Source organism: Mastigoproctus giganteus, chromosome 4 (genome assembly GCF_048544385.1).
Source record: "Mastigoproctus giganteus isolate SK-2022 chromosome 4, ASM4854438v1, whole genome shotgun sequence".
Taxonomy (NCBI): Eukaryota; Metazoa; Arthropoda; class Arachnida; order Uropygi; family Thelyphonidae; genus Mastigoproctus; species Mastigoproctus giganteus.
The window spans coordinates 43,296,073-43,318,028 of record NC_143578.1 but is presented as its reverse complement, the minus strand read 5'-3'; the positions used below and the strand labels follow the sequence as shown (position 1 = coordinate 43,318,028).

General features: G+C 37.3%; 1 protein-coding gene across 7 annotated transcripts in view; it reads left to right on the top strand.

Annotated features, from left to right (window-relative positions):
• The first annotated feature begins 2,741 nt into the window (after positions 1-2,741).
• Positions 2,742-21,956, top strand: part of LOC150086675 (G protein pathway suppressor 2-like) — a 152,268-nt gene continuing 133,053 nt past the window's right edge. For 5 of the 7 annotated variants that reach the window (XM_090371519.1, XM_090371518.1, XM_090371516.1 and 2 more), the window contains exons 1-2: positions 2,867-3,034; positions 13,414-13,544. In XM_090371519.1, the coding sequence (XP_090227645.1) occupies positions 13,451-13,544 (94 nt within the window). In that variant the 5' untranslated portion in view covers positions 2,867-3,034; positions 13,414-13,450. The other 2 variants (XM_090371514.1, XM_090371515.1) reach the window with 2 other exon arrangements.

Genomic DNA, 21,956 nt, shown 5'->3' with positions numbered 1-21,956 from the left:
ATTTCAAGCGTGGAAAGCATGGTTTTTTGGCCGGAAACTTGAAACTCCGGGTTTTCGCACAGAAAAACGTAATACACATGGGTGGTTGAGATGATATTTTTCTCAGGTAACATTAATATGGCAGGTTTTTGCATTGAGTTGTTATATGATTGATTGCAGCTTTTCTGCTATCCTGCATAAATTTTGTCAGCTTCAGTTGGCTTCTCGATGCACCTGGAACTCAGTAGTGCGTGAAAATCCTAATAAGGCTTCAGTTTTCACGATATTCATGCTGGATCATCTGGTATCGACCATCACGAACGTTCAAATTAACTTAAATACAGCATTTTATCTTGTCCATTTTGGCACTGTCTGTGCGTGTAGCACAGTGGTATCGTGACCGTCCTCCGCACACCGGTGGAAAAGGACACAGTTCGAATCACGTCGATGACGCGAGGTACTTTTATGGCCTTTTTGTACCACATGGCTGAGTTAGTTTGTCTCAGGCCAACGCCTGAAACCGAATAACATAGCAAGGTTTTCCCCCCACAGGACCCGGGGTTTTTCGTGTAGCAAATCGGACAAATCGACCAAGGAACACACGCAATTTACAGACACAATACACATGGGTGTTTGAAATTATAATTTCCAGATGACCCTAATAAAATAGTTTAGTTTGGCCATTCTTGCACTGAATTGCACATATGTATCATACCTACATAACTACGTTATATGGCATGCACGAACATGTGATGCTGGTATTAAAGGATTGCTCCATTTCATGAAATGGTAAGTATATTTAATAAAGTAGTCACTCATTGTGTATGATTCGTTTAAAGAATCGGTAAGATGAAAAATGTAAGTGACTTTGAATGTGGTATGGTAATTTGCGTCAAACCCCACGTTTGAGTATCTCAGATATTGCGTGCGACTCTGTCAAGGTGTAGCAAGATTTTATTATTATTATTATTATTATCATCTCTTATATTATTTCTCCCTGATTGGGGGATTCCACTCCATGACGGGTACTGCTATCAAGTACACAGGGTGATTGTAATGTGTGGTGTTACTGTTGGTGGAGGAAATCTCTGACTATTCTACAGGTGTTCAGGATTGTGACTTACTGGAGTTCCTTGTAGGTGTTCTCTGGGAGACCTATCGCTCCTAGGCTGCTATGTAGAGTCTTTGGTACCATACCGGTGGTTGACACGATGATCGGGATGGTCGATACTTCTTGCATATGCCACATCTTCTTGACCTCATATCTCAGGTTCGTGTACTTCCTAATTTTTTCCTCATGGGTTTTTCTGCAGATTGCCAGTGTTGGGTACCGCTATGTCAATCAGATAAGTAGCCTTTTCCTTCTTGTCCACAAGGGTTATGTCCGGTCTGTTGTGCGGGATTGTCCTCTCCATTATTATGGCGTGGTCCCAGTACAGCTTGTGGGTTGGGCCTCTGGTGCTGCCTAGGGTTCGTACTTGTAGTACGGTACACTTGGTACACTTTCTTCGACCAACTGGTATTTCCTTGCTAGCTTCTGATATATTATCATGGCTACCTGGTCGTGTCTATGAGTGTACTCAGTCTGAGTGATCACCTTGCATCCCGCGGTGATGTGCTGGATCGTTTCTGAGGCTAGGTGGCATCGTCGACATGTGCCATCTAAAACTCCTGGCTCCTTGGCGATCTGTTTTCTATAGTTTATGGTGTTGATTACCTGGTCTTGGATGGCGAGCATGAATCTTTCAGTTTCGTGGAAGAGCGTCCCTCTCGTGAGCCATGCATTGGAAGCAATTTTATCTATGTGATCCTGATGGAGATCATTGTAGTGTCTGTCATGGAGTGTCTTCTCTGTCCATCTTTCTAGCTTCGTTTATACCTCCTGGTTGTGGGGGGGACTCATCGCTTAGGCTGAGTGGGGTATACCGCTTGTCTATCTTCCTTATGGCCTAGTGGAGTGCTGCTGTGTGTTTCCGGAAGTAATCCTTCAGGTTAACTATCGCTGTCTTCGGTTGTTATGTCTTACTTCCCTGGTGCCTTATCATTCGGGTGAACTGCACTGCCAGGTGCTTGTGTGTGTAAGTGAGCTTCTTGTACCAGTAGTTGTGGACGTTATCTATTCCTGGAGTTTGCCATTTGTGAGAGTTCTTGATCGTCTGTTTTACTTCTTCTTCTTCTTCCCGAATCTCCCACCTTCTCATTTCTTCTACCTCCTTGGTTTTCTTGCGTTCTAGTTCTATCCAGGTGGCTCAGCTGTTATGTCTTGCTTCCCTGCTCCATATGTTTCCCCAGAACTCCTCGATCGTCTTCTTCTCGGGTAGTCCGTTATTATTATTATTTTTATTATTATTAGCCATATGGTGCAAGGAAGCCTGAGGCTTACGTCAGGATCCTGGGTGTGCCAAGCCAGGGTCCCGAGCTGGATAACATCATTCTTCTATTTCTTGGTGATTCCTTTCTACTTCTCTCTCTCTCTCTCTCTCTCTCTTTTGATTTGTCCAATAACCAAGTGACATTCAGTCAACTGTGATAGGAGTTGAGTGATTGAGAGATGCATTTCATCCCTCTTACTTGTTACTCACTCTATAGCAATCTGCTGAAATATTTATTACGAATAAAGCAAAATAGCAAATAAAAGTTTGGTTTATGTACTTAACTTTCTGTTGTGCGAAATTTGGGCTATTCTATCAAAACAATTTGCCACGTGAATTGGTGTATTCAGTACCACAGAGTCCTGTGACGCTGTGTACAATATTGTCGTGTTGGGTGTATTTGATATGTTGTGAACGTTTACTGTATGCAGTCAATTGTGGATATAAAATGTGGCATTATTCGTTAATGTACTGGTCATTTGAAAATATTCAGAAATCTCCAAATTCAGGTGCACTGTCTAATGGGAAGTGTTCACTTTATTATTTTTCAGTTTTGACATCAAAATAAAAAGATCTGTCATTCCATCAGTGGTTGGATTCTAGAAGTATTAATATATCCGTAATCTGTCAAGTGTCGGTTTTATGTTTAACTTTATTTTCGTGAACGTTTTACATTTTCATCAGTGAGTATCGGCCATCAGTTGGCAATGACAAGATTAACAAATTTATTTTCCTGGAATTTTAAGTTTAAATGTTTTTCTATTTATTGCGACATTTTATATTTCGTTGTGCTTATTAACATGGTTAGAACATTATTTCAACCAGTTAAAAAAAAAAATGGAGAACACATTAACTAGAGCTTTTTATGACTTGGAGTTTTTTTGGACATATTTGGCATTACTACTAGGAGTCATGTGAACTTTGCTTCTCCAAACATATATAAGTTTACGTTTGCATTAAAAAAAAATTAAATCATAATGGTATTAACCTTCCACTGTAACAGCTATTCTGTAGTTCCTTTACTCGTGCACTACAAGTAAACAGCACTTCCAGTTGAAAATTATTATTGGCATTTATTTGTAATAAGATGCCACCGCCATGGTAGCTGATTATCTCACCAAACATGTGTTTTGTGAAAGCGCCACCGGTGGTTTCCAACATCTGCGCCATAGTACTGTGTGAAAAAGTACAGAATCTTTGTAAAAGCCAGGAAAGTGTAATGCCTGGTTTGTGTAAGTAGTGTTATGATCTGTTGTCTTGTCTCTGGCTGCAAGGCTCCTGGTCTGACTGCATTGCCTGTCACCACCAGGCCGCCCATCATACTCTGGCTGCCTCTGTCGGTGTCAGCAGAGCTTCCTGACAGAGACTAACAGGCAACAAAGGAATGGTATTAAGTGTAAGTTGCTACAGTGAATAAAAGGATAGTTGAGTGGGAGAAGACAGAGGGTGGTAATCAATGGGTGCTGCTCTTCGTGGACTGATGTTATTAGTGGAGTCCCACAGGGTTCTGTGTTAGGTCCACTGTTGTTTTGTATATTTATCAATGATATTGATGAAGGTATATCAGGCTTAGTGTTGAAGTTTGCAGGTGATACAAAGGTTGGCAGGGTTGTTAATGACAGTAATGGCAGTGTGCTACTGCAACAGGATCTAGAAAATTTGGGCTCAGAAGTGGCAACTGAAGTTTAACATTGACAAATGCAAAGTACTGTACTGCATATGGGTAGAAGTAACCCCGGAGAAACATACCAATTGTGTGGTACTACACTTAAGGTGGTAGAAAATGAAAAAGACCTAAGAGTAATTGTGCAGTCAGATATGAAGTTTTCTGAGCAATGCAGACAGGCTGCCAGGGCAGGTCATGGGGTTTTGTCAATGATATATAGGAATTTTGCTAGCAGGGAAAAGGAGGTGATTGCCCCTCTGTATCAGGCAATGGTCAGGCCACGCCTCGAGTACTGCGTACAGGTCTGGAGGCCTCATTTTAGGAAGGATGTAGATTACCTTGAGTGTGTACAGAGAAGGGCAATAAGATTGGTGAGGGGAGTGAAGGGATCCTCTTATCAAGAGAGACTAAAGTTCTGCAAATTGCAATGGCTGGAGTCTAGGCACCTGCGTGGTGTATAAGGCCTTGAATGGGTTGAGCACGCTAAATTCTGATGAGATTCTTCCACTTGTTCAGATTACGAACCTAAGGGGGTATAAATTCAAATTATGGAAAGACAGATGTAGAATAGATGTTCGGAAATTTGCCTTTAGCCAGCGAGTGGTTAATTGCTGGAACAAACTTCCGTCTGTCGTGGAAGTTGGGTTGTTAAATAAATTTAAGGAGGAACAAGACAAACATTTAGAGGGAATGGTTGTGTGAATTATTATTATTATTTTTTTTTTTTTGGCTGATGCTGCATAAGCTCATACACTTGCTTTCTTGCATCAAATGCCACTACTACTATTACATCAAATAGTGCATTTTTGCCAAAAAAAAAAAAAAAACCCTCCAATATAAAGCTGAATATTAGAGACAAAAGTTTATAGTTTGGCAAAAGAATATGAAACAAACCTCATCATGTGGGTGACGGGTTTTTTTTTTTTATGATAATTTATTATTAGCTGTTTTGTTGAAAATGAAATTTTATTAATTAGGATTGCATAATTTATTCCACTTTCATCGATTGAAATTTCTTGAGCCTTTTATGATCCACCGGTGGCAGGCCCAGGTATGGCTAAAAGAGCTGTAGCCCCCATTATCAAAATAATGTTGATTTTTTTTACTCTACAGGATGATTAATGTTAAATGATTCTCCAAACACCGATTTACCCTTCCCACCCCTTTACTGTGATACACCCTCTCTGAAATTTTAGCTTTTCATACAGAAAGCAATCCTTAAAAAAAAAAGAAAGCAATTTTCAAGAAAAATATGCTATGAGCAAAAAGAGCCAAATTACGGTATATCATTGGTGCAGATATATTACCCGTAATTCATACCACCATCCACTCTGCAGGGGATGAGTGGCAGATGAATTATGATTGCAGGATGAGCAGTGTTTGTACATCCCTGCTAATTCTAGAAACAAATATGTCCACTTGCATGGCATCTGCTCGGCAGGAAAAAAAAATTATTCTTTTAAATTTAGTAAATCAAAATAAAAACAAAATATTGAATCGCCATTTAGAGAATATTAGTGGGGGAAAGGTGTATGATAAGATTTCATTTTATTCCAGAGTTTGGAAAAAAAAAAAAAAAAATTTTTAAAAGTAGCATCTGTCAGACACCATATGACCACACTACCAGTTCCTGTTTCCATCCTGGTTAGTACTGATTTATTGTGGAATGTGGAAGCAATCCCATTCATTTAGCAGAGACCAAAGAAAGGATACAAGAGTTTTACATTTATGTAAAATGTATGTACAAAAGAGTAAAGAGAAAATCAGACTGGACCCTTTTTAATGGATGCTGGTGAGGCGTTGATAACTGAGCTGGTGATTTAAATGGGCACCTTGTAATGGCAAGAAGAAATTGGGTGAACCTGGGCAATGTGTGATGAAGAACACTGTTTAATAGAAAAAATTGAGACTGAAAGCAAAAGCTTTGGGGCAGATTGCATATACCTGTTACTTTAAAGAAACTGGCAAGATAATCGGATATTAAGATTAATCATGAGAGCTTCATTAGACAAAGGAGTAAAACACCGTATCTCCATCCATAAAGATAGTCCCAAATAAAAAAAAAAGCTGGTCAACCTCACTTTGGTCGTAAGGAAAATTGAAGTAGTAATTAAGATTACCATACAGGTAATTTAAATAGGAATAGTATTCTTGATAGAACACATCACAGTTTTTCAGTGGGAAAATCTTGTTTAACTAACCTGATAAAATATTATGACAGTGTCACATAATATTTTATCAGGTTAAACTGACAAGTTCAATTCCAGAATTAACTTCTGGAAAGCATTTGTCATGGTCCTCCCTGACAGATCGCTGTATGAGCTGAAACAGTTGGATAACAGGTAAAATCCTTAGATGGATTACAGATTATCTATGTACTGGAGGTAGTATGTTGTAATTAGCAGTTACTCATCAGGATGAGGGGGGTTAAAAGTGGGGCTCTCAGGACGGACCATTTCAATTTTTGTTATCTTAAATGACTTAGATGAAAGGATATAGGACATAATGTTAAAATTTGTAGATAATATGAAGGTTGGAAGAGTGGTTAATGACCAGCACAGAGTGACAGACAAGTCACTCTTTGGGGAGTGACTTGGATTGTGAGTGACAGGGATGGTCAGATATAATGCAAGATTTTACACTTGGGAAATAAAAATCCTAAAATACATTTTAATTAAAATCTTAAAATAATTTAGGAGGAGTTTAGTTAAAAACAGTCAAGGAAGAATAGAATTTGGGGATTGCAATCTGGACATGAAATTTCTGTGAAGTTTCTTCACATTTCTGTGAAGTGTACTAACATGTACCTGAGTGATCAATTACAAGGGTGCACTAGTACATGTTTGACTGGACTGTGGTTTAAGCCCTCATGACTGCTAAATATGGTGAAGAATTTTATTTGTCTTTGAAATGATTAATTGTAAACTCCTCTGATGTAGTGGTTGTGCCAGAGTATAAACAGAACATTTTTTTACCCCTGGCTGGTTTGGTGCCATGAAGGATTTTGTGAAGTTGTGGTACCTGTTTCTGTTTTACAATAATGATCATTTATTTTATATAAGGCTTCACTTTATTGTGAGGCTTCACTTGAAATGCTATGTTCAGTTATGAAGGCTACAGCCAAAAAGTGGCATCATTCTCCTTGAAAAGACACAGAAACAGGCAACACTCTGGTGAGATGGACTAAAAGCCATCCAGACAAGGAGAGACTGCAGATATGTGGGCTACTAGGATCTGATTGAGGTTTGTGAGGCTTTGAAAGAAGGTAATAAAATGAATGTAGTGAAATTATTAAATGATGCTAGAATCAGGAGTTATAGATTGGATTGGAGAATATTTTCCTTCACTCAGAGTGCTAATCATTGAAATAAGTTTGCTCTATGGATAGTTGATTCTGATGTTTGGGGAAATTTATCAGTAGGCCTGAGGAAATCTTATTGTATATATACCTGTTAACAGCTTAAAAAAAACAGAAATAAAAAATAATCTCCAGGCCTACCTTATAGGTTAAATTTTGGATGGAATTGTAATTAAAGGAGATTTATTGCCAGCAATTCGTATGGAACATATGTATTGCATTTTTATTATAATTAAAATTATAATTAAATAATTTAATTAAAATTATAATATAATTAATATGACAATTATTTATTGTAAAGGTTTTAATTAATGTTAGCTAGTACAAATTTTATGTCAGTAAGATGTTTATGGACAAGTTCCCAATACTTTTGAGTGTCACAGAAAGATAAATAGATGATGCAATAGTTGTTATTACAGTCTCAGTTCTGTTAAACTAAATGATATTTAAAAAAAATAATAAAACAATGATATTCAGTGGTTTTTTAAAATGGAAGCTTGAAGTAAAATGGACTTGAGTTATGCTTACAAATGTAATCATTCCTCACAGTCATGTTGAATATGAGAGGATATTCGTTGGAAAAGTAGGGTTTTTCCCCCTCACTACTGCTGTATGCTTATATTTTCATATTATAATTAGAAATAAATGTGTGTACAGGGTGTTTCAATTTAGTGTTGAATATTTCCATGTGAACATTAAAATCTTCAAAAATGTTTTAAGCAATACATTAGTAAAAAAAGTTTGAATACCACTGGTTTTGGATCACTCTTTCTTTTTTTTTTTTTTGCATATAGTTGTTGCTTTTTTCCTCTTTTTGTTGTTATACATCATGAATTATGATTTGCAAACATGCCTGAAATGTGAACATACTGCATACATTAATTAACTTGTTAAATTTTTAATTTTGAAAACCTTTTCCTGATTTTTAAATTTAAGGTAGCTTAATATTTTTAATTTTGCATCAGCATGTCTGGAAATTTTGCCAATTATTATTGTTAATATATATTTAAGTTATAGATCTTGTGAAATATACTGAGAATGATTTGATGCATTTTTATTGCTCACACTGTAAGTTGCTGTAATTCAAGATAGGAATGAAAGTTCTAGAACTGAATTTGTTAAAAATATACGAAATTGATTATGAAAAACGTTTTTTTTTATAACCTAGAATGACTGAAATTTTTTATAGTATGTAGTATTTTGGTTGCACATGAGCAAAGATATTTTTATCTGTTGGTGGTGGTAATTTCATGTTAAGTTTAAGATGAGCAGCAGCCTGGAAAACAAGATGCAGGGTATTTCAGAGACTGCTGGAAGTCATTGTGGTACAAGTAAACACATGGGTTGTGTTAGGGTAGCTAAGAATAGGAACAGGTGCATATATACTTGCATGTACACCAATGCTAGGAGTTTGGTAAATAAATAACATCAAAGGCAGATATTGTTGGGATATCAGAGATGTGGTGTCACACATATGTAAGGAATGCAGAACTAGAATTTGGGAAGTACAATGTGTACAGGAAGGGAGGAGGAGTTATGCTATTAGTTAAGAAACACATAAAATCCAAGGAAGTGAAGCCACTCGACATTGCTGGACAGTGCAGTGTCGAGTCAGTTTGGTGTGACATAAGCATTGGGAGATCAAAATTGAGAGTAGGAGTGTGCTATAGGCCTAATGACTCTGATGAGTATAATAAGAAACTGTACAGGGAAATAGAGTGGGTCAGTAAATCACAGAGTCTTATAATGGAGGATTTTAATTTCCCAGATATTGACTGGAATTTGTGGGTTAGTCACTCACACACTAACAAGGCTTTTGTGGATTTATTGGATGATTATTTTCTATATCAGCATGTTAGGGAGGCAACTAGAGGGAGAATACTCTTTATCTGATTATCAGTAGTGATTCTTCATGCATTAAGAAAATGCAGATAAAGGAACCAATAGGTGGTAGTGATCACAGTGTGCTGAAGTCGGATTTACTCAAAGAAATAACTACCATCAGGGATAAAGGGAAGGGTTTTTACTTTCGTAAAGGCGACTACGATGGTCTGAGACAGTATTTAAATTCTATAGTGGGACCAACTGATGATGTTATCAACAGCCAATTCAAAATGGGAAGCATTCAAAGAATTTATCTTGGAAGCTACTAGGCTTTACATACCAACTAAGAAATACAGTATTGTTCAAGGTTTAGGACTAAATGGATGTCAGATGAACTAATGAGATATATGTCAGAGAAGAAAAATGCATGGGATACATATAATTTAATGGGTGACATGGAAGACTACGATAGATATAAGTTGGTCTCTAACCAAGTCACAAAGGAGATTAGGCAGCAAAGGCAGATTATGAGAAATCCTTGGCAAAGGATGTAAAGAAAAACAACAAAGAGTTCTTTACCTATGTAAATTCTAGAAGGAAAGGGATGAATCAGATTTGTCCACTGGATATTGATGGTTCAACTGTTGATGATTCTGCTCAGGTGGCTAACAAACTAAATGAGTATTTTGCATCTACATTCACCCATGAGGAGTTATTCAGAGAGGGGAATGCCAGAGTTGAGTTAAACACTAGCAGTGAGCTAGATGATTTTGTAATAACTGAGAGAAAAGTGGAGGAGAAATTGTTGGAGATAAACATAAAAAAGGCACCTTGGGTGGACGGGATCTATCAGTTATAGGAGGCAGCAAAGGAAGTAAGCAAACCCTTAGCCATGATTATGAGAGCTTCTTTGGACTCAGTGGAGGTATCCATGAACTGGAGATGTGAAAATGTGACCCCAATTCACAAAGGAGGATCAAAGGGTGACACAAGTAATTATAGACCTCTTAGTTTAACTTCTGTTCCAGGAAAATTAATGGAGGCACTGGTTAAAGAAGTACTGCAGGTTCATCTAGACAAGACTTCAGTTATAGATCGGACACAGCATGGTTTTGTTAAGGGAAAGTCTTGCCTGACCAATTTGATTGGATACTATGATGTGGTCACAAAGGAACTGGATGCAGGGAATAACTTTGATATCATATATTTGGATTTTAGAAAGGCTTTTCATACTGTTGCACATGGAAGACTGCTGCACAAATTGGAGCAGTGTAACATTGGAGGCAACTTGCTGCTATGGATAAAGGGATGGTTGAGTGGGAGAGGACAGAGAGTGGTAATCAATGGACACTGCTCATTGTGGACTAATGTTATTTGTTTAGTCCCTCAGGGTTCAGTGTTGGGTGCATTGTTGTTTTCTGTATTTATAAATGATATTGACGATAGTATATCAAGCTTAATGTCCAAGTTTGCAGATGATACGAAGGTTGGCAGGGTTGTTAAGGACACTAATGACAGTACGCTGCTGCAAAAGGATCTAGAAATGTTAAGCAGTTGGGCTGAGAGGTGGCAAATGAAGTTTAACATTGATAAATGTAAAGTACTACATATGGGAAGCAGTAACCTCAGAGTGATGTATCAACTCTGTGGTACCACACTGACAGTGGTAGAGAACGAAAAGGATATGGGGGTAATTGTGCAGGCAGATATGAAGTTTTCTGAGCAGTGCAGACGGTCTGCTAGAGTAGCTCAGTGTCTTATCAATGATATACAGGAATTTTTCTAGCAGGGATAAGGAGGTGATTATCCCATTTTATGCGGCAATGGTTAGGCCACACCTTGAGTACTGTATACAGGTCTGGAGGCCTCATTTTAAGAAAGATGTAGAGCTGTTGGAACGAGTATAGAGAAGGGCAGCAAGATTAGTGAATGGAACAAAGGGTTGCTCTTATGAAGAAAGGCTTAAATTTTGAAATTACAGTGTCTGGAGACTAGGCACCTGCGAGGTTATCTGATTGAGGTGTATAAAGCCTTGAATGGTTTGAGCATGCTCAGTGCTGATGGGATTCTTCCTCTTGCTCAGAATAATCACCTGAGAGGGCATAAATTCAAATTGAGAAAAGACAGATGTAGGATAGATGTGCGGAAGTTTGCCTTTAGCCAGCAGGTAGTTGGTTGGTGGAACAGACTTCCATCCTTTGTTGTGGAAGTTGATAGCCTAAATAAATTTAAGGCTGAGCTGGACAGGTATTTGTAATGAACGGAGGGGTGAAATGGGAGCGTTTTTTTTTTTTTTGGCTGATGCTGCATAAGCTTGCTTTCTTCCATCATATGCGTATGCTAATGCTAATGTCACTGTTTGAATAAGATCTATAAACCTTTTTTTTTTTTTTTTTTGAAGAAATCAACTTCAGAGAATATAGAAATTATTTTGAAGCATATAGTGAAAATCTCTACTATGATGCAGGATATTTGAATGGTACAAGTATTCCAAAAATGGACACTTTTATTTAGGATGATGCAAGGTGTAGCAGACCTTGCATATGAACAAATTGTAAACATTTGTTTAACACAATAAAAACAGCACTCCACATGATAAACAGACAAAGTTATAGTTTATTATTTCTTAAGTCTAGTGCAGTTACTACAAAAAGGTCCATATGTCCAGATAATCTCACCTTAATCCATTGACTTTTTGGAACCTCTTTAGGATGTGTTATTGTTTGACACGTGACTGAAATGGTTATTAGTTTTGTCACTGCACAAGTAGAACAGATTTAAGTTTTGTGTCTGATTTGATGATGGAGCCCAAAGAGGTTCAGAAGCATTGTCAGATTTAGGGCATGATCATGTGACTGTTTGGAACTTATCTCATAGCAATTGTACTAACTCTTACAAACTAATAAATTATAATTTTCTCTATTATTGCAAGGAGTCAAGCATTCTATTGCTTTGCACTTAAATTTACACTCATTTAAACTTTACACTCATGCCTTTCACCCAAGATTGATGAACTTGTCTTCCACATTAGAAGCATTTCAAGGCAATTGTCAAAGAAAGATTGATAATATGCTCAAGTTGGAATAGTATGGGTACTTGCCAAGTCATCATATCTGATATTTTAAACATGAAAATATTATACAACTTCTTAATTCCCAAGTTTATAATATCAGATCAGATGAAAATTCAACTTTCAAAAGAACTGGCTGAAATTTGTGATCATAATCCAGGAATTCTATAGTGGTGACAGGCAAAGGAACATAGTTCAGTATTAACCTTTATGCAAGCAGCTGAATGAAAACCTTTAGTGTTTCCTAGGAAGAAAAAAGTTTATTTGGGACTGACAGGTCTAAAGTTATGCTAGAATTTTTTTTTATACTATAAAGTTATAATTCGTTATGAATTTATACCAGGAGGTCATACTGTGAGACTTTTTTACATAAAAATCGTTAACAGCTTGAGAGAGAGTTGTAATCAGAAGTTTTTCTGCTTCATGCCTTTTTTGTAATTATTTCCATGGGTTCTGTTCTTCTGAATCTTCTGGCATCTGTAGTTCCCCAAGTGTGTCTCTCTCTATTACAAACCAGTCTGATCATGTACTGCAACCAGTCAGCATCTATTTATTTTCCAACTTTAAACTCACAGAACCAACTTTTCTTCTTCATTTATCCCTTCAACTTCTGATTTCTTGGACAGTTCCCTTCACATATATTTCCTGAAACTTACAGTGTAATGTCAACAAGTATCTGTTTCTTCTGAATCTTTGACCCACACATGGTACTAAGTACTGTAGGTTCTAATATCGTTCATATTTGGAGTTTTCATAAAAACAAAAAACCCTAAATTATGTAAAGGTGAAATTGGAAAATACTCCATGACTGGTGGTTCTGCCCATCATTTAACAATAATTTTTGAATATCATTCCAAACATGCTGTAACTGTCTTGTAGCATTATTGTTATTCATCTGATTCTGTGCCATGTGATTTTTATTTTTTTTTTCCAAAACTGAAAACTCATCAGTGATACCAACAGTTTTACAGTGAAGCAGAAGTAATGACAACTGTAATTATCTCAAAATATTATATATTTAAATAAAAATTCAGCTCTGATTTTTGATCCTGTCTTGTATAATTACTATTTATGCATTCATAATAGACATTTGGCAAACATTTTCACTATTGGACATCTTAGTTTCTTCATCCTTGTGTTTCAGATTTCTCATATAGAAGTGTAATCTCTGCTAAACCATCATGCCTGCACTAATTGAACGACCTAAAATGAGCCTTGCCATGTGGGCTGCATTAAAGACCCATATAATGCGGCAAAGAGAAAAAAAGAAACAAGGTAAATTTTTATGCTATTTCTTGTTGAGATTGTTGTGCTGTTACATGTATATTAAGTTCTTTTAAAATTGCATAATTTTATATTTGAAGAACTTAGGTGAAATTTAAAAATAAAAGAATTGAAACATGTCTTAATGAGAGCAGTATTAAGAATTTTCTTTAAAAGTGTAGTCTCTAAGATAATTTAATTACTAAAGTATCTGTAAAATATTTTAGTAACCAGCATAACAGAATATAGGCCTACATATTATGATTAGTATTAATTTTAGAATTGCCTGTTCATGGAAGATAAATGGAGGAGATAAAAATTATTGTCATCATAATCTTATTTTTATTTTTATTTCTTGATATCTACTGAAACATTTTATAAATACCAATAACATTAGTATACCAGGAGGGGTTATTATCTGCTTATACATATAATAAAATTGTTTGCTTTTATTGTCCAAGTGCACATCTCACACCTTAATCAGTGGCATTAGCATTAGCAAAGGCACATGATGCAAGAAAGCAAGCTTATATAGCATCAGCCAAAAAAAACAAACAAAAACCCTTATTTCACCCATCCACTCGCTCCAAATGTTTGTCAAGTTCTGCCTTGAATCTATTTAAGCTATCCACTTCTACAACGACAGAAGGAAGCTTGTTCCAGCAATCAACCACCCGCTGGCTAAAGGCAAACTTCCGCACATCTATCCTACAACCTTCTTTCCTCAATTTGAATTTATGCCCTCTCAGGCGATTATTCTGAGCAAAAGGAACAATCCCAACTGCATTGAGCATGCTCAAACCATTCAAGGCTTTATACACCTCAATCAGATCACCTCGCAGGTGCCTAGCCTCCAGACACTGTAATTTGCAAAACTCAACCCTTTCTTCGTAAGAGCAACCCTTTGTTCCATTCACTAATCTTGTTGCCCTTCTCTGTACTTGTTCCAACAGCTCTACATTCTTCTTAAAATGAGGCCTCCAGACGTGTATACAGTATTCAAGGTGTGGCCTGACCATTGCCTTATACAAGGGGATAATCACCTCCTTATTCCTGCTAGAAAAATTCCTGTATATCATTGGCAAGACACCATGAGCTACTCTTGCAGACCATCTGCACTGCTCAGAAAACTTCATATCTGCGTGCACAATTTTCCCAGGTCCTTTTCATTCTCTACCACCGTCAGCGTGGTACCACAGAGTTGATTTGTTTGTTTGTTATTTGGTTTTTAGGTGCATTAGCAGCTAAGGCCATATTGCTCCAGTGGGATATGCAGTGGTCATTCCCTGACCTTTCCGCATCCTCCATATTTGGTGGGCACAGGCTCGAACCCCGGTCTAATCAAGAAGCGTGTGCTACGCACAGCTGCTCCTACCCACCTGGCTACGGATGTGCCACACAGAGTTGATACATTACTCTGGGATTACTGCTTCCCATATGTAGTATTTTACATTTGTCAATGTTAAACTTCATTTGCCACCTCCCAGCCCATCTGCTCAACTTTTCTAGATTCTGTTGCAGCAGTGTACTGTCATTAGTGTCATTAACAACCCTGCCAACCTTCGTATTGTCTGCAAACTTGGACATTAAGCTTGATATACCATCATCAATATCATTTATAAATACAGAAAACAACAATGCACCCAACACTGAACCCTGAGGGACTCCACTAATAATATTAGTCCATGAAGAGCAGTGTCCATTGATTACCTCTGTCTTCTCCCACTCAACCATCCCTTTATCCATAGCAGCAATTTACCTCCAATGCCACACTGCTCCAATTTGTGCAGCAGTCTTCCATGTGCAACAGTATCGAAGGCTTTTCTAAGATCCAAATATATGATATCAAAGTTATTCTTTGCATCCAGTTCCTTTGTGACTACATCATTGTATCCAATCAAATTTGTCAGACAAGACTTCCCCTTAACAAACCCATGCTGTGTCCGAGCTATAACTGAAGTCTTGTCTAGATGATCCTGCAATGCTTCTTTAACCAGTGCCTCCATTAATTTTCCTGGAACAGAAGTTAAACTAACAGGTCTGTAATTACCTGTGTCTCCCTTTGATCCTCCTTTGTGGATTGGGGTCACATTTGCACATCTCCAGTCCATGGGTACCTCCCCTGAGTCCAGGAAAGCTCTCATAATTATGGACAAGGGTTTCCTTACTTCCTTGTATTTATCTTCAACAATTTCTCCTCCACTTTCAGTTATTATAAGATTATCTAGCTTTCTGCCAGAGTTGAATACATCTCTGGCATTCCCCTCCCCGAATAACTCCTGATGTGTGAATGTCGATGAAAAATATTCATTTAGTTTGTTAGCTACCTGAGCAGGATCGTCAACAGTTGAACCATCGATATCAAGTGGACCAATCTGATTCATCCCCTTCCTTCTAGAGTTTACATAAGTAAAGAACTCTTTGCTGTTTTTCTTTGCATCCTTTGCCAAAGATTTCTCGTAATCTGCCTTCGCCTGCCTAACCTCCTTTGTAATTTGGTTATAGACCAGCTTATATCTATGATAGGCTTCTGTGTCACATGTTAATTTATATGTATCCCATTCATTTTTCTTCTCTGTCACATGTCTAATTTGTTCATCTGACATCATCATCAGCCATTTTCAATCCACTGCAGGATGAAGGCCTCTCCAGCAACTTTCCAGTTCCTTCTGTTTTGAGCACTGGCCATCCATTTACTACCCACAAACCCATGAATTTCATCTATCCATCTCCGCCTTTGTCTTCCAGGTTTTCTTCTAGCTCCTCTTGGATACCATTCTGTTATTTTCTTAGTCCATCTGTCATCATGTCTTCAAGCTGTGTGTCCTGCCCAAGACCATTTTAGTTCTTTAGTTTTGATAAGGATGTCCTTTCTTTGAGTTTGTTGCCTAATCCATGTGTTTCTCTTCTTATATAACAGTCTGATTCCCAATATGATTCATTCCATTCTTCGCTGCGTAGTTCTCAGCTTCTCTTCCATTCTTTTGGTGAGTGCCCAAGTTTCACTTCCATAAGTCATGGTGGGGAGTATACATTGGTTCATTATTTTACGTTTCAGACAAACTGGGATATTGCTGTCCAGTATGTGACAATATTTCCTGAATGCTATCCATGCAAAATTTATTCTTCTCTTGACTTCCAGCCATTTATCATTATTACAGCTAATAACTTGTCCCAGATAAGTATATGACTCCGCCTTTTTAATTACTGCTCCTTCAATCATTATTTCCCTTTCTGTGGCATACTTGTTCATCATTACTTTTGTTTTAGCCATATTCATCTTTAGTCCAAAATCCTTACTAGCTGTGCATAACTGATTAAGATTTTCCTCTAATTCTTTGGGATCATGGCTTATGACTACAATGTCATCTGCAAATCGTAAATGGTTTAGGTACTGTCCGTTCACATTGACTCCTTTCTGCGACCAGTCTAATCTTCTGAAAGCTTCCTCAAGGGCCGCAGTAAACAGCTTCGGAGATATTGTGTCTCCTTGTCGAACTCAATTTTAAATTACCTACTGTTTTTGTCTAGTCTAATAAAGGAGGTAGCACTCTCATATATTTTCTTCAAAATCATAATATATGGGGTATCAATGCCTTGTCTTTCCAGTGCCCGAAACATTGCCTTATGCTGTATGGAGTCAAATGCCTTTTCATAATCCACAAATGCCAGGCATAACGGTGTTTTATATTCATTTGCTTTCTCCATTAGCTGTGATATTACGTGAAGGTGATCCATAGTTGAGAATCCTGTCCTAAAGCCAGCTTGCTCTTTCGGTTGATTCTCATCAAGTATTCTTTCTGATCTGTTAGTAATGACCCTTGTGAACAACTTGTAGATGTGGGATAACAAGCTAATTGGTCTATAATTTCCAATTTCTGATTTATCTCCTTTCTTATGCAGCAAAACTATGATTGCATTATTCCACTGCTTAGGAATCACACCTTTTCTTATGCACTTTGTGAAGAGCCTTGCCAGTTTTTGTGTTATGTCTCTTCCTCCCAGTTTTAACAACTCTACAGTAACTTCGTCTTCCCCCTTGGCTTTCTGATTCTTCATTTTCTTCAATGCATGTTCTCTACCTCATCAGGAAGAATATTGGGTATGTCGTATGTGTTGCTACTTTGCAATCCATCTTCCCTACTGCTGGCATCATTCCCCTGCTCCTTGTATAATTCTCTATAGTAGTCTTCTGCTATTTGAATTATGCCTTTTCTGCTGTTTATAAGTACACCATCGCTATTCTTCAGTTTCAGTATCATTTGTCTTTCTGTATTACTGCTCATGGTTGCTGATTTAAATCCTTTGTTTTCCCTTAATGCTTGTTCTACTTTTCTTGTGTTAAATCTTCTTATGTCCTCTCTGAGTCTCTTTCTAATGGCTTTGCATAACTCAGTGTACTCAATTTTCTCCCTGTCAGTGTTTTCTTGCTTTTCATTTGTCGTCTTCGGTTCATCGTGACAAGCGTTTCTTGACTAATTTTTTCTTCTTTGGATTTCTTTTTCCCTATAGGTTTCTTGGGCTTTATAACTTTCAGAAAGTTGTAATATTCCTCGTCGATATCTTGGTCCTCAGCAGTCTGCAGAAGCTCATACTTGTTCTTAAGTTCCAGTACATACTGCTTTTTCTCCTCTTCTGTTATCTCAAAGACCTTTGTATTATTTACTCGAGTCAGTTTTTTCCTTTCCTTTCCTACATCTATATCAAGTGTGCATCTTACCATTCTCTGATCACTTCCAACATTTACCTTATTCAGGATGGTAACATCATTCACAATATATCTTCTGTTAGTGAGGATGAAGTCGATTTCATTAGTAGTTAATCCATTTGGACTCTTCCATGTCCACTTTCTGTTCATCCTTTTCTTGAAAAAAGTGTTCATTACTGACAGTCCTTGAGATTCTGCAAATTCCACAAGTCTTTCACCTCTTTCATTTCTTTCACCAATTCCAAAATTTCCTATAGTTCCCCTTTCTGCGCTGTTTTGTCTTTTTCCCAACCTTAGCATTGAAGTCTCCCATAATAATAGTCTCCCATCTGACATCATTTAGGCCTAAATCTTGAACAATATTTCTTTATTGGTATGAAAAGCCTAGTAGCTTCCAAGATTAATTCTTTGAATGCTTCCCATTTTGAATTTGCTGTTGGTAACATCATCAGTTGGTTCCACCGTATAGAATTTAAATACTGTCTCAGACCACTGTAGTCACCTTTACAAAAGCAAAAACCTTCCCTTTAGTCTTGATGGTAGTTATCTCTTTGTATAAATTCCACTTCAGTACACTGTGATCACTGCCACCTAGTGGTTTCTTTATCTGCAGATTCTTGATGCATGAAGAATCACTACTGATAATCAGATCAAGAGTATTACTCCCTCTAGTTGCCTCCCAAAAATGCTGCTGTAGAAAACAATCATTCAATAAATCCACAAAAGCCTTGCTAGTGTGTGAGTGACCAACCCACAAATTCCAGTCAATATTCGGGAAATTAAAATCCCCCGTTATAAGACACTCTAATTTACTGCCCAACTCTATTTCTCTGCACAATTACTCATTATACTCATCAGATTCATTAGGCCTATAACACACACACACACCTACTCTCATTTTTCCTTTCTCAGTGCTTATGTCACACCAAACCGACTCAACATTACATTGTCCACCCACATCAACTGGATGCACTTCCTTAAATTTTATGTGTTTCTTAACTAACAGCATAACCCCTCCTCCCTTCCTGTTCTGGCTATCCTTTCTGTACACGTTGTACTCCCCAAATTCCAGTTCTGTACTGCTTATGTCTGTGTGACACCATGTCTCTGATATCCCAACAGTATCTGCCTTTGATGTCTTGACTAGTACTTCAAGCTCATCTAATTTATTAACTATAGTCCTAGCATTGGTGTACACGCAAGTATACATGCACCTGTTTCTACTCCTAGTTACCCTAACACAGCCCACGTATTTACTTGTTCCACTATGACTCCCAGCAGTTCTGGAAATTCCCATTGCCTTGCTTTACAGCACGCTGCTTAATTGCATTTCAATAGAAGTAGTGCGAGAATCACTTTTACCTCTGCCAGCGGCTACTGTTAATCTATTAGTCCGTGTATCCCCCCAAGCTAGTAGTTTTCCGACCCACCTAACTCTGCCTCGATAGCATCAAAAAATATTCTTGCACTCTTTCTATTTAAGTGTATCCCATCCCTGTAGAAGCAGTCTCTCCTGTTAACAAGCACAGAACAGGCTGAGAAAAATTCTATCCCTTGAGCCTTACACAATCTCTCCAGGTATATAATGATGTACTGAAACAATAGCATTAGCTGTTTTTATAGCTAATTATTTTAAGATTTCACTGAATGGTCAGATTCTTAATTAGGAAAATCATTTATGACAGAAATGCTTATACAGTGAAAGAAATGTCTTTACCTAAAAAAATTACTAGTGTCTGACTGCTATCAGTACAATTTTCTCTCAGTGGGATTGATAGAGTAAAGCATTTAATAGTGCAGTTTTGGGGAGTGTATTATTTATTTCATTTTTACTAGTTAATGTGAGAGAGATAGAATATCTATGGGAAAAAAAATTAAATTGCTTTTTAAACTGCTCAGAGAATTTCATATCTGACTGCACAATTACCCCCAGGTCTTTTTCATTCTCCACCTCCCTGAGTGTAGTACCACACAGTTGGTACGTTTCTCCACTTCTCAGCCAAAATATCATTAATAAATACACAAAACAACAATGGGCCCAGCACCGAACCCTGGGGAACTCCACTAATAACATTAGTCCACGTAGAGCAGCGTCCGTTTATTACCACTCTCGGCTGTCTCCCACTCAACCATCCCTTTATATCTTCATTAAGTATTCCTAACAATTAACTGCAACAGAATCTAGAAAAGTTAGATAGATGGCTGAGAAGTGGCAACTGAAGTTTAATATTGACAAATGCAAAGTACTGCATATGGGTAGTAGTAACCCAGGAGAAATGTACCAACTGTGTGGTACTACACTCAGGAAGGTGGAGAATGAAAAAGACCTGGGGGTAATTGTGCAGTCGGATATGAAGTTCTCTGAGCAGTGCAGATGGGCTGCCAGAGCAGGTAATGGAATTTTGTCACTGATATATAGGAATTTTACTAGCAGAGACAAGGTGGTGATTATACCCTTTGTATAAGGCAATGGTCACACCACACCTTGAATACTGTGTAAAGGTCTAGAGGCCTTATTTTAGGAAGGATGTGGAGTTGCTAGAACAAGTACAGAGAAGGGCAACAAGATTGGTGAGAGGAACAAGGGGGTTATCTTACCAGGAGGGGCTTAAATTCTGTAAGTTGTACCATCTGGAGACTAGGTACCTGCGAGGTGTACAAGGCCTTGAATGGTTTGAGCAGGCTCAATTCTGATGGGATACTTCCACTTGCTGAGATTAAGAACCTGAGGGGGCATAGATTCAAATTGAGGAAAGACAGTTGTAGAATAGATGTGCAGAATTTTTCATTTAGCCAGTGGGTAGTTGATTGCTGGAACAGACCTCCACCTGTTGTTGTGGAAGTTGATAGCCTAAATAAATTTAAGGCTGAACTAGACAAACATTTGGAGTGACCGGATTGGTGAAATGGGAAGTTTTTTTTTTTTTGGCTGATGCTCTATAAGCTTGCTTTCTTGCATCATATGCCTCAACTAATGCTAATGCTGAAGATGATCGAAAAAAATTCACACAATTTAAGCAACAGTGAGAATGTATCTAATCAAAAAATTGTTGTTTGTTATTCTTAATTTAAAAATCCTGCATATTTTATTAATTTTCTCTTCAAGCCAAAAATGTGACTCCAGTTTAACTGGCTTTTCAGTTACTCCTCAAGTCTTATTTATGCCTGTTAAGTGAGAATCTGCTTGCTCTAAATCTTCAAATAGGCCTCTGGGGTTGGGAATATTCATGCTCATATTATACCGTCATACACCAACCGTATTAAAATTGTAGTTTTGTACTGTTTAAAATATGACTAGATAGAACAAATAAAGTTTAATCGAAAATAAAGGATAACTATGTATAAAATAAAATTAAACTGCAAGATACTATTTACAGTAAAATACATTTACAATAAAACAATTAAAATACTAGTGATAAAAACGCCAAAATATACTGTAGCTTTCAAAGGCATCCGCCTCCTTTTTCAGCAGTAAGGTTTTATCATACAGCACTGCTTGCTCTACAAACAAGAATATTGTAGATCAAGCAAAAACAAGAAACTACTTAAGTATTAATAAATATCTTGTAAATGTTTTCCATATTTTATGTGAGCATTGCTAAATGACTTTTACTTTGTGAATAGCTTTGCATATTTGATTGTTTTTTTGTTCACAACACTACTAATGTATGTGTGTATTTTGAATTTTCCTCCTCCATTGCAATAAATGCATTAAT